At 36.9% G+C, this 14,354-nt stretch overlaps 1 protein-coding gene across 4 annotated transcripts in view; it reads right to left on the bottom strand.

Annotated features, from left to right (window-relative positions):
• The window catches only part of Erbb4 (erb-b2 receptor tyrosine kinase 4), a 1,055,173-nt gene that overhangs the window by 2,414 nt on the left and 1,038,405 nt on the right, over window positions 1–14,354 (bottom strand). For 2 of the 4 annotated variants that reach the window (XM_026786414.1, XM_026786413.1), the window contains exons 26-27: window positions 2,488–2,535; window positions 1,062–1,359 (exon numbers count right to left, since the gene is read on the bottom strand). In XM_026786414.1, coding sequence (XP_026642215.1) covers window positions 1,062–1,359; window positions 2,488–2,535 — 346 coding nt within the window. The remainder of the gene's footprint in view (window positions 1–1,061; window positions 1,360–2,487; window positions 2,536–14,354) is intronic. The other 2 variants (XM_026786416.1, XM_026786415.1) reach the window with 1 other exon arrangement.

Raw genomic sequence — 14,354 nt, 5'->3', positions numbered from 1 at the left:
TATCTATCATCTATCTATCTATCATCTATCTATCTATCTATCTATCTATCTATCTATCTATCTATCTATCTATCATCTATCTATTATCTATCATCCAGCCATCATCCTAATCTATTCTGCATGATAGTCATCGAAATCTTTATTATATTATGCTGGATCATTTACATTATGTATCCAGGGATCAGTGACCTGTGTTTCATAGAAAGTGAACAGAGTCATATAAAGATGACATAATGGGATTTTACACGGTCTTAACATATGGCCTTCTGCTCATGCCGACAGACATCATGGTCACTATTTTCAATAACAATTATTCTTTGTCTCTGTTTTGAGGTAATGCTAACATAAGAGGAAAGGTTGTTTTTTTTTTAGTTTCAAAACTGAAATATTACTTAATGGGGCTATTTAACCTTTATATGTTTAAGTTTTACAAAGCCATTAATTCACAAACTATCTTCAAGACAGTGGTGTTTGTAAGTACAACCAGAATCAAATTTTGTTTCTGAAGAAATGCTCACAAAATTATAGTTTCCTGTGATGAACTGAGTTACCTTTTGTGATACTAGGTTCAGTCTTAATCTAAGTTCTTATGTATTAGTGTTCTATAATGATTCAAAACTCTAACCCTAAGTTAGGTTAGTGAAATTGCATGTTTGAAATAAGTTAACTGTTTTATTGTTGATGTCTGAAAATTTGCAACCTCCATGGTAAACATGCAGTAGTCCCAAGGCCCTGTAGCATCATGTTATGTCACTCAACTCTTCCAAAAAAAATGGATTTAGGTTGGTGCTCTCAGGCTTCACTATGCTCCTACATCACTTGAGGATTTTGTAAAAAATCCAATTTCGTGTTTAGGTGGAGCCTGAAATTCTGCCCATTTTAATAAGTACTCAGGTACAGAGATGCCACTGATTCAGAAAACTCCTCTGTAATAGTTGTAGCCTGGACATATTCTATTATAGATCACACCTTTGGGCTGTCTGGACACTTGACTTCTAGCTCCTGCTTGTCTGATGGAGGTGATCAATGAGCACAATCACTTCTGAACATTCAGCGTGTACCTGGTTTGGGCTTGTCACGCATGGGAGTCATGTAGCCTTCTTCATCCAGTTCACCTCGTGGGTTCCGTTCTGGGGCAAACACTGTGGGGTCAGCACTATACCTCTGCGTGCTGCTCTCCTCTTGGACATGGGGTGCCACTGGCTTGCGTAGGGTACCATTACAGCAGGAATCATCAAACATCTCGGCTGTTGCTCCCTGAGCTACTGGAGCTTCTGGTATGGTGTTGGTTGTGGCTCTATAGGGCATGGCTATTCCTTGTTGTGTAGTAAAGCCCCCATCCTGGTACACAAACTGGTTCTGTTAAAATAGCAAAAACACATTGGGAGGATCACTGGTTAGGAAAAATTGTAAAAGGATACTGAATAACATTAGCCAAATTAAGTACCAAGCACATTTTCTTTCAAGTTTAGTTATTAAAGATTTTTATTTTCCTAGGTGGCTAATGAGTTTGAGGTAAATACTAGAAACATTTAAAATTCTACTTTTTTTCTGTGTGCATACACACACACACATTCATGTGCATGTATGTGTGAGCGTAGATATACATGAACGTGTGGTGGTGGTCAGAGGTCCATGATGGGTGTCTTCCTTTATATCCCTGTACCTTAATTCTTGAGACAGAGTCTTTCACTTAACCTGGAACTCATCAATTTGCCTATCCTGGTGGCCAAGAAGCCCTCAAGATATCATTTCTGCACCTTCCTATTGTGGAACTCCAATGTCCAGCTCTTCATGTGTGTGTGGGATTCCAACTCGAATCATAATGCTTGCGCTGCAAGCGATTTTCAACTAAAACATCTTCTGAACACCTCCATCCTGACTTTTTCTTAATAAGTAATAATCATGTGGAAATAATTTAAAATTTTAATTTTTAGATTTACTAAGTAACTAGAGTGTGTGTGATCTAATAAAAAGAGTTTCTGCTGTTTTTCTACAGTTGCCTGATTTTGTTATGAAACTCAAGGTAAATTTTCAAGACAAATATTCTTAAGAGCAGAAGTACAGTGAAACATCACGAATGGCAATTTGCTAATGTTATTAATATTACCTCCCTCCCTGTGGGTCCTCTGACTTTGAGTGTCCAGTACCTAGTAATGGACAGTCATTGAGACTCACACTTTACAGCACATGACCTTCCGTCATGAGACTGAAGATAAAATCCTGACTCAGAAGCATAATCCATGAACTTAGTAAATCCCTTCAATAAATATTGAAAGCTCCTGTTGATGTATGATGTCTCAGCTGCAGATTGTCACCCGAGATACAGACATCTACACAGGCAACTACAGGATCTATTCGCAATTCTTGACTGACTCACTGTTGGCAAAGGCAAAAATGAGGAAATTATAGGGAGACAAGAGAAGAAACATGGTTAAGAGAAGACCAAAAATCCTAAAAGATGAAGGCTGATCGTGAAATACTTACTCCCGACATGGGGGTGTAGGCAGGAGGAGGGCTGTGTCCAATTTCACTCTAATAGAAAAGAAAAATGGAATGATGGATATAATAAGAGGCAACATGGATGAAAATTTAAAAAAAAGAAAAGAGAAAGAAAAGATACGGTTTTTATGAGCCATAGGGGAAAGTGCACAACAGTGGTTTTCCTAGATTGTCAAATTTTGTTCATTTTCACCATAAGCTGGCAAATTTAAACACTAATTCTGCTCCAGACAAAGAAAATCACAGTGAAAAAAGAAAAGTTTTTTTTTTAATGATTTAAAAGAAAATAAGACTGGCAAAAGAACTTTCATTTTTTCAGATTAACCATAGAAGATAGGATGCGGTGGGGGGAAACCAGAAATAATGAAACTGTGTTTTAAAATAAAAAAGTTTATTATTGGATATGTCAAAAAGACCAAAATAGCTTCACACGATTTAGAATCATTACAAAACAACAACAAAATAAAGAACAACAACAAAAAAAAAAAAAAAACAACAAAAACCCAGCTTGTTCCCTTACAAGAAGAAAAGGGGGAGAGAGTTAGAAGTAGATAGACAGTAGATTTCAGTGTGTCTGAAATAGTTTTTATTAAGCTACATTTATTTTCACCACTGCAGCAAAGACTACTCACTCTCTCCTTATTTAAAAAACCACATACTTTTGTATCTTCTACCTTACTTCTTAAAAAGGAAGAAAAGAAGATAACTTGAAAAATAAATTTGTGAGTGGACATACACTTTCTATTCCTCTTATGTAGTCAGACTCACAACCAGGTTTTGGCAAATAAAAAGTCTTTATTTTTATAACTTAATAATTTATCCTTTAAGCTACATGAAAGTGAAGGTAAAATGTGGTAAACTGTTAAGGGCACAGTTCCTTAGGAGTGGGACGAGGGATAGCTGTGTGAATCCCTTAATATAAATATATACCCATATATTCACTCATTATTAAAAACACTAAGCGAGTACAGCTTTTCCTGTGGTGAGACTTTCTCTGCTTTTCTGGTATTGAGGATAGGGAGTAAAGCAGGCAGAAGTAGCTGTGTTTGTGATGCAGCTCTCTACATCTGACCGTAAGTCAACAGAGATGACCAAAGATACCTTCCAGCCACCTCTATCATTTATATAAAACACCTATCATCTCACGTCAATGTTCTTACAACTTAGAAATTTATAAATCAATCTCAAAAGATTGTTCTATGAATGATAACTATTTAATGTAAATCAATAGCAACTGGAGAAGGCAATTTTACTTAACAAATGCAGTTTCCCAGACTGATCAAAGAAGAAGTCCTACAGTGAATTTATACTGCAGTGCACCCTAGAGTTGTGATAGCACGGAGAGTTAAGTTCACTTCCTTCTCTAACTACACATAGGGGTAATTGAGGCCATGAGAAATTTGTCAATCTGTGCCTACCGTTTCACTGAGAATAAGATTTCTATGTCCATCTATATCTTTTCAAATGATAAGCTCTCACCTATATTTATAGTCAAATAGTATTCAATTGTGTAAATGCTTCATATTTTCTTGCTCTCTTTTGAAGTTTACAGGCATTATTTTATAGATACATTTAAGACTCAATGCGGAGGAGTTGTTATTACACAACATACATATCACATTTTTTCTTTTTTTATTTTTTATTGAAAAAAAATTTCTGCCTCCTTTCAGCCTCCCATTTCCCTCCCCCTCCTCCCGCCCCTCTTCCCTTCCCCCACTTTTCTCCCCCTCCCTCTTCAGTCCGAAGAGCAGTCAGGGTTCCCTGCCCTGTGGAAAGTCCAAGGTCCTCCCCCTCCATCCAGGTCTAAGAAGGTGAACATCCAAACTGGCTAGGCTCCCACAAAGCCAGAACATGAAGTAGGAACAAAACTGCATGCCATTGTCCTTGGCTTCTCATCTGCCCTCATTGTCCACCATGTTCAGAGAGTCCGGTTTTATCCCATGCTTTTTCAGTCACAGTCCAGCTATTTTGTCCTGTTAGAAATTGTAGGCTTCAGGTCTAATCACACATTTTCAATTGTAAAATAAATCAGACCCCCAGTTTCATCCTCATTTCCTACTTTATTTTGTGGAATGACAAATTACGTGCTGCAGTATTATATAAATATATTCATATATAACATGTATGTAGACATGTCAGCCAATCAGAGTTTTTAAACCAAGCAGTCCTGTCAAAGGTATCTGTTAAAGATGCATTTTTAATGCTTATCTGTTTTCCAGTCATCACAAATACAGGCAGATGTGCTGTCCTTTAAAAAGACAGAAAATCAATTCTAGTTGTTCATAATATTTGAGACTGGAATATTTTATATAGTTCAGTGATTTGTAAAATTGTGGGGTGGCACAAATAAAATGTGAGAACTGCCTGAATTAGTGTTACAACATTTCAGACTCCAGACTTATCATAAGCCGTGATTAATTAGCAAGTATTTAGCACATATTAATTAAATCTTAACAATAAAATGACTGGTCACTGCTAGATGTTAGAAATACTATGGTACACTGGAAGAGATGTGGACACTGACTGACCTTTTGGGATTTATACTGAACTATCAATATTGCCTGAGATTATGGAAGTAGAAACAAAACAAGGCACAAAAGAATGATGCTGTTGGAGTGAGTTCATTCCATGTCTGCAGTTACATATCAGAAGGCAACGGATTCTAAAACACTAGGAGTTACCTGTGTTCCTTTGACCTCTTAACAAAAATGTCTGTACTGTATAAAGCTCAATTTGAATCACAGCTATAGCTAGTGTTAATTGTACATTTGGTATTTTTTTTTTAGAACTTGAAAGATGAATGATCAAAGGACTAACTCACAAGCCATTCTCAATGAGGAAACAGTTCATTATCTGTCTTCATTATCTGGGATAGAATGCCTTCAGCTGTAAAGGTGGTATACCGCAAAAAGCTGGACATTGCCGTAAGCTTGTTCTGAGACAGGCAGCGCGAGGCTCTGTCTGATAGAATGCATCCCCTGTCCCTGCTTTGACAGGTCTCTCCATCTGCCAGCCCCCTCTCCACACACCAACCTGCCAGCCCCCTCTCTACACATCACCAAGCAGCACCACAGTCCTGGAGTGTCTTCACACTGTTTTTCTTCTTCCCGTTTTCAGCACTAAAATGAAAACAAGTTCTACACAAAACCCTTTAGTGTTCATTGTTTTTAGGGCTACTGGCTGCTTGTTATGTTTCTGTTTCTCTGGTTTCCATGATAAAAAGCACAGCATTCATTTCCCCACGGAAGGGCAATGCAGCTCCAAGGGAACATCTGTGAGTCCAATTAGCTGGGCTGGAAATGTGATATAATTGTTGCTTAAATATATTTAAATTACATGTTAAGCACTATGTCATAATTTATGGGCTTTGAAAATAACTTCTTGTACTTCAGAGCCAAGCCAGATTTTACTTGCTTTTTGTGCTTTTGGTTTGCAAGAAGCACTTTACTTTCCCTTCTTTCTTAATTCCTTCCACTCGAGAAGCTGAACTTTTAATATTGGAAAGAATAACAGCTGCAAGTAAGTTGGACGAGCAAAAATTAAGATCCTCACCACAGCTGGAATGAGCTGGAGTGACCTTACAGTCCTGAGCAGAACAAAGCACTGCTCTCAGTTAAAGGCTTTGTTTTCACATTGCGCCACTCTCTGCTGTCCATCAAAGTCTGGCTTTGTGGATCTTTGGGAAGCAGCGCCAGGTGCACTCATTCAATTAGCTGTTGAGAGGATTTACTACCAGCAGGACAGGGATAGAAAGAGGTGGGTTAGGAACTGGTCAATCATGAGGTTTGTGCTCGTGGTGGGGCGATTAGTAATAATGATGGATAGAGGATCTTTAATGTTGTGGCCCTGTCACTGAGACACTGAATGATTGACTTGAACCCAAATATCATAGGTTATAGAGAAGGCAAGTATTAGCAAATGTAAAAATTTGTAGTGTTAAATACACTTTTCAACACCTTAAAAATCAACCTTACTGTTGAACAATACATATGTGAACTTTTGTATGATTACATGTATAGTATTGATGTTTATAATATTTAATATTGATCCTCAGAAATTTTAAACAGATAATCAGTTAAAGTGTGAATTGTGGTTTTAAAAAATTATCATGCTAATGTATTGTATTAGAAAACAAAAATATCACATCTTTAAATACTCAGCAAGTATCTAAATTAAACATGTCCTTAATGAGATTTGGGTCTAAATAATTATAGCTTTTGATAACAAGTATAACAAACTATAGCAATTTCAAGTGCCAAGAGTATAAATCCCACCATCAGAAATAGAATGTGTCTGTAAGACATTGCTAATCCATCAATGCTAACTAATTACCTAGATACTTCCACGTAGTAACTGTAATGGATTGTCAACCTCTTATCCTCCCAGGCATGTGTGCTTAACAGTCTGATGGGCATTTCCATTTGGTCACAGGTCAGACATCAACTCAGAGAAAGTGTTTTTGCATTGTGTGCAGTTCTTGGTATGCAACTGTAATGTCCCTTTTTCCTCACAAGTGAATATACCAGTACTTGAAACCTTCTCATTTCAGAGGGTGAACAGAAAAAAAAAGGACAAATGTGCCCTATAGGAGGGGTTCTATTTAAACTGATGATGTTAATCAATTTATCTATGATTAAATATATATATATATGTTTATACTATTACCTATCACCTATATATATCTATTCATTAGTGATCATTCATTTATTTATTACCCATATAACACCATAAACTTACTATCATTTTATCTATTATCGATATATTGCCTATTTATCATCTATCTCTTGTGTATGATATAAATAAATATCATGTGTCTATAATGATTTACACCCCATCTAATATCTTTCATTAAAGTATGTGTTTGTTTGTTTACTAATATACTCCCTTGTCTGCCTCATTTGAGTGAGTAACACTTTATTCAAACATCTTTGTTCCACTCAACACATAACAGAAAGCTAGCAAGAATCCTGTGACCCAGTTAAGGGACCATTGACTTGTGCTCTCGTTCTTTATGAACTTTTCAGTAATCTTAGCATTTTTAATCTTTCATATGTGTGTCATCTGTACAATTGGTGAGAAGAATTTTAACAGTAGGGAACTGTGAATGATATCAATAAGTATGAATAATGTAAACACACAATGTAGGCTATATATATTTTTCATGCTTCACTCAAAGTTCTTTTTTGATGTGAACATATTGCATACAAACACATTTACCTACCGTTTCCAACATCAGTCTTGAAGCAGGAGAACACAAGTTCTCTCCACACAAGCACTTCTGTTTACTTATTTACTTTTCCTAGTACAGGGCTTGGTAAGTTCCTCTTGCTGGCTAACTCTCGGTAAATAACCCATCGTATCTCATGTAGAAATTATTACAGTGCCTCCAAATATTATTCGATTAAAAGTAATTTAACCCTAAAATCTTCATCACTGGATGAATCAGTCTGCTGAAGCTGAAAATCTCCCACAACTCCCCTTTTGATTTACGCCATCGCTTCAATCAGTATTGCATGATGTAATATAAAAAATTATTAACGCAGTCAAAAATGAAAAGGCATGAAGAAACAGTTTTATGCTGGTGTTTTATGCTAACATTCATTAGCCTTGTACAAGGTAAAGAATAAGACACTAGCCACCTCTCTTAAAATTAGTAAACATTTGGAATTTATCTCTTCACCCTATCGTCACTACTAATTCCCATTTGGTGTCGTATTTTGCAAGTGGACTGTGTCAACTAAGGGTTTGTGTGCAGGCTCAATTTTTAGTGTGGTGGGTAATAAATACGGAGGTACTAGAGACTTTAAGAGGTAGAGGCCTGTGGGCGTCCTTCTTTGTTCTTCTGAGATCTGTAAATTACTCAGTCAAGAAGGTTATCAGTAAAAATGCAAGCTGGAATCTCCCCTTACTGTCTTCCCGGTCTGATCTCATAGTGTCTCCCTGGTTCACCCACTGCACCACCAGGACGGTACCTACCAGGATGTGGTGCAGCGTTTAGTGCTAAAGCAGCACTTGAGCCATAATATTTAGACCTATCTTTTAAAATTGTCAATTAATTAGCCCAATATGAGTTACATGGCCTCAGATATTTTGTGATAGTGATGAAAATGAATAAAATTATTTCTAATAATCATTTCCTAGCTTTTTCTCTTCCTTTCTCCTTCTGTCCTCTCTCCCTCTGTCTGCTCATTCCTCCCTTATTTCTTTCCTTCTTCCCTCCCTTCCTTCCTCCTTCCTTTCCCTTCTTCCTTCTTTTCCTTCCTCTCACCTTTCCTTCCTCCTTTCCTTCCTTCTTTCTTCCCTCCTTCCCTCCCTCCTTCCTTTTTTCCCTTCCTTCCCTTTTCTTATTGTTTTCAAGATAAAGGTTGCAATAATAAACTACCCTCCTAATAGCTGGTAGTTTATGTGAACAGAACATTTCCAGCAGGTCTAAGCCAACCTAAAGCCCCTGTGAGATGGAAAGAAGGCATCACTTTCCCTCATTTTCTCATACATTCTTTAGAACAGATAACAAACTATCATTGTTTCTGAGCAGAAACAAAAATGAGATACTGAACTGCAAGACTGGGTATTTTCAAAATTGGATTTTGTTTGTTTGTTGTGATTGTTCTCTGCTCTGCCTCCCTTTTGGAACAAGTATGTTTATTCTGTGCTTAGACATTGGAAGCAGATAACTTGTTTTTATTTCTAGAAGCTCAAGGTTAGCCGGGTGATGGTGGTGCACGCCTTTAATCCCAGCACTCGGGAGGCAGAGGCAGGTGGATCTCTGTGAGTTCGAGACCAGCCTGGTCTACAGAGCTAGTTCCAGGACAGGCTCCAAAGCTACAGAGAAACCCTGTCTCGAAAAACAAAAATAAAATAAAATAAAATAAAATAAAATAAAATAAAATAGAAGCTCAAGGTTAAAGGATTTTGAACATGTTGAAATTGCTAAAGTCTCATTGGATTATTAAAATTTGGATTATATTCTATGTTATAAAATAAATATGAGAACTTGGGGACAAGTGATAGACGGTTATGGTTTTGAAGAGATAATCTGTGTGTCAAGTTGACAAAGGATGGAGTTCTGGTGTTTAGCTTTGATTGTCAACCTCAGACAGTCTATAATCATTTAGAATAGAGCTTTTCTATAGCTGTTCAAAAGATCCTAAGACTGAAACTGCTTCTATCATTTTATACCAGTAGTGAGAAGGAATCTAATGAAAAATTCTTCACACATGAGCACTGCATTAGGCAACTTTCGAAAACAAAGATTACACAGCCTCCAGACAGATGGCTGCGCAAAGTCCTCCTAGATCTGGAATCCCATTTGTGAAGGCTTTTCACTCACCATAGAGCATTTAATCAACTCCTTAGCCTCTTGGACCCTCAGTTTAACTGACTCTGAGAAGAAGGTAGGGCTTTGTGATAAATGATGTGAAAACTCCCTTTCAGCCTTCAAATGACTGGAACATAAAATGAATATTCTCTCTTAAACTCGGGGATTAATAGTTAAATGTTACAAGGGCGACTAGCACAAGTGCAAAGTCTCTTGTAAAATTGTCTCATACGTATTTCCCAAGCACGTTTACCACATTTTTGGGTCATTAAAGTATCTACCCAAAACACTTATCCTCCATGCGGCACATCCCTAATTGGCTCTAGGGAAAGAATGCTACATTTGGATGGTGATTAATAAAAACATAATTTTGAAAGAAATTAATTGGTTTAAATATTTTATTTAATAGATTAAGATTTGATTTAAATTTTTTAAATTAATCTTATTTATTTATTGTGGCAGAAAGAATGCACACATGAAGGTAAGAGAACAACTTGCAGGGAGTTAGTGTCTTATTCCACTTTGTGGGTCCTGGAGCTCAAACTCAGGTTAGGCTTAGCAGCAAACACCTTCACCTTCTGAGCCACCTTGTGATGCTTTATGATGATAATTTCCAATGTCATACAACCAGTTAGTGACATTTCTAAAATAAGGGTCCCTGATTCTCACTTACTATACATTATTTTATAACTTATGATTTCAAACAAGCATTTAATAAATAATTTAGAAAACTATTTTAGTTATGTATTTTTTAAGAGGTTTCTGAAATGATACCTAATTTTCTTCTTGAAATAAGTGAAACTACTTGCCTTACATTATGTACAAAATGATATTATATTCATTCTAACTTGAAATACATTGGAATATTTCATTATTTTAAAAGAAAGTAAAATTTTCAGGTAAACATCCACCTTTCTTTTTTAATATGCTGTGGCTTTATAAGACAATAGTAACAATCTTATAACAGCAAATACTATGTACCAAAGCTGTCTATAAATATGCTAATTAAAAGTATTCATTAGACCTGGTTGATGGTGGTGCACTCCTTTATTCCCAGCACTCGGAAGGCCGAGGCAGGTGGGTGTCTGAGTTCGAGGCCAGCCTGGTCTACAGAGTGAGTTCTAGGACAGCCAGGGCTACACACACAGAGAAACCCTGTCTCGAACAAAAAAAAACAGGCAAACAAAAAGTATTTATTAGCATGATGGATTACTTACAAAGTACCTGGCCTTCCACTAAGAGAGGGTATGCTATTTGAACATCCTAGTTAGTTATTGATATCAGTACATATGAACATGCTTATGGTCAGTTAGTATACGTTTACCTCAGTAATGCTCTAATTCATGTGATACACATAAACACACTATGTAATTTCTACAATTATCAAAATAGTTTAAAAATAAATAATCTGTAAAGCAACTGTGAAGTAAGAATGAAAAATTCTATAAACAATTTGAATTTGAATATCATTATTTTAAAACTTAGCTTTTCAGGACATGGGCTGGATATAAGAAATGTTTTTCTAGTATTATTGGTAAAGGTTTATTTAAAATAATTGCTCCCAGTGTGTTCCTGCACACGTGTTTATGTTGCAAAGGACAGCAATGATATTGACAGCTTACATAGAAACGAGGGCTGGCTGAACTCATCAACCACATTCACTTTCTCTTATACGCTGTTAGCTTAGTTCTTTTTCTTTATTATCATGTATTATCAGCAAATCTTATTCATCAAGCCACATATGAGCCCCACTTAAATATTTATTTATGGTTTTTAAAGTTATCTTATTTGCTTGCAAGTAACAGGGACTGTGAAATGTTCAGCCTTCTCTTTCGCTACAGTTGAAACTTGGAAAGTGTTATCTATGTAGTCAAAGCAACAATTGCAGTATTCAAATAAATCTATGTTGAAGAATGTAAAAATATATGGAAGACATGGGTTATCTAATGAGCAGACTAGGTCAAGCAATACAGGTACTAGAACTGCAAATTTTATAAAGCTTATTTTGGCTGTAGATTGTGTTCAGTGTTCTAAATAACAGGTGTCGGCAGCACACAGACATTTTCTTTTTAAAAAAACAAATGTAAGTTTTTATAAAAATAGTTTTTAAAGCTTAAAAGTGGATTTTTCCTTTTCTGTTTAACTTTATTTTCTCACACATTACCTTCCAGCTGCAGTTCCCCCTTCCTTCACTGCTCCCGGTTTCCCACCACTACCTTCCCTCTCCCCCAGATCCAGTCCTCCACCATTTCCCTCCAGCAAAGTGTCAGCTTTGGGTTTCTGCCTAGTCTTATTGTAACTTGTTATGCTGCGCTTGGTTGATATCCCTGGGAGGCATTTTCCCTCGACCTAGACAATGCCTTCCTTTCTGTGTTCACATCAATTCAATGTGGAGCAGATTGGAAATACCTTCAGTTGTTCTGGCTTCTGCAAACTGTTTACCAGATAAAAAGTGAATTTGTAACAATGGTTCATTCGCCCAACCACTGCTCTTTAAGCTACCAGGTGGCACAGCTGTTGCTGTGAGGAAAGTGGTTCCTCTCAGTCCACCTGGAATTAGGACAGCTGGTTCCTGCGAGCTGATCTGAATAACGTACAGCGGATACTCCTGCCGAGCTCCTGACAGAGCAAACAGCACATGACTGTCCCACCAGCCCAGAGCAAACACCACTTACATTTCACAGAAACAGCCTGGTATTTACAACTGATCTGAGCAAAATGAATATCAGATTGCAGGTAGCACCCCAAGAGAAAAATGCTCTCTCCAAGACCTACTTGTTCACTGAAGTCCAAACAGCTCTTACCTTTCTTGTTTTCTTTTTTTAACTTTTGAAGTCTGACTTTGGTGCATGTGAAAAGTGAGAGGGAAAAATATTTAAAACGTTCCTGAATCTATTCATATAGGACTCTGGAATTTCCTGGAATTCAGGGTGGGAGAAAAGACTAATAGTTCAGGGAATTCAGGGTGAGGGAGAAAGACTAATAGTTCCTAGTTTTCTATTTATACTAGTTGCTGCCAAAGTCAACCAGATTAGTCAGGATCAGGGCTATAATAATGTCCTTTCATGTTCTAAAACAGTTAAGGTTGTGCTTCTAAAAGAAAAAGAAATAAATCCAGACTAAAATCGACCTAAAATATAGTAGGCAGTATAATTTAAATCTGACATGGATGCTAAGATGACCCACTCACACTGTTTTCTGCCAGGGTCATAGAGATAGTGAGTGATTTTCTGCTAGATCACATGGCTTCTCATTAGCAAGCAAATCTCAGCTATCCTGATTAGAAAAACAGCTTTTATGACTTAATGTGAGGGACCAGACAATCTACTTGGGTTTTTTAGATCATGTCTGAGTCAGGAGTGGCCTAGCTGGGATTCCAAAGATGATGAAGTGGGGTTTCTAGGTTTCTTCACCAAGGTTGATTTCTCAATTCCAGCCTTGTGAAATCATTATTATTCTCTAGAGATTTCTAAGCTCATGAGCTTCTGTTCTGCTTCTGTAGGAGACAGGGCTGCATTGTCCTCATTCCAGGTACTCCATTACGGACCTCTCATAGTAGCAAGTGTCTCTTTTGCACTGCCCATTGTCTTGGTATCTATGTAAAAAAGAATCTATTTGCTCTTTCAGTGAATAAATGCGAGTTTCACAAATTCATATTCTTAGTTCATAGCAGACCTACTTTCAGGTAACACTAGAATATGGATTGCTAATTTCCACCTAGTAAACTGCTACTGACTTGTATCTCCACTGAAAGGTTCCATGGCATTTCCAAAATTATGATTCCCAGCAGAAATAAACACACATTTCCTTCACAAATCAAATCTTATTTGTTTTCTTTTTTAGTGATTGACATTAACAATAACTCATCCCTTTGTGCAAACAAAATATCTCAATATTTTTGTAGATTTCCTCTCTGCTTTATACCTCAGATCTGAGCACCTAACATCTACTCTTTAAAATGGCTTCTAATCACCAAATCTAAACACTTCCTTCATCCTTCTGTCTGTGGTTAAAAATCATAAAATTTACCATATTAGTCATTACTTTTTGGGTAAATGAAATGTATTATTTCTTCTCGTAGGGAACCTGAGTGAACCAGAATTCACTGAAGACGCGTGGCATTGTGAGCATCTTAACTATGACGACTAGAGTGCTGTAGATTCTTGCCTGTCTCCAGTTGAGGCATTCCGTTCACATCTGTTACTTACTCTGTTGACAAAACTAAAATCATTTTCTTTGCCCTCAGATTAAATGAAGTTCCAGTGCTTTGGCACTGAAGACTATTGGTAATTACAATCCTTGCCAATTCCTCCAGTCTCACCTCCCCAACACTCCTCACACAAGCCTCCATCTAAATAAATTAGCTTATCAGCATGTATGTCATAGGGACTCAGAGTCTGAACCAGAGAATTTGCTTGGGAGTGACATAGGCCCTTTGCGTATATGTTACAGTTGTATACCTTGTGTATAACCTTTGTGTATATGTTACAGTTGTATACCTTGTGTATAACCTTTGTGTATATGTTACAGTTGT

This window comes from Microtus ochrogaster, linkage group LG4 (genome assembly GCF_000317375.1).
Source record: "Microtus ochrogaster isolate Prairie Vole_2 linkage group LG4, MicOch1.0, whole genome shotgun sequence".
NCBI classification, from domain to species: domain Eukaryota; kingdom Metazoa; phylum Chordata; class Mammalia; order Rodentia; family Cricetidae; genus Microtus; species Microtus ochrogaster.
This window is presented reverse-complemented; position numbering and strand designations above follow the sequence as displayed.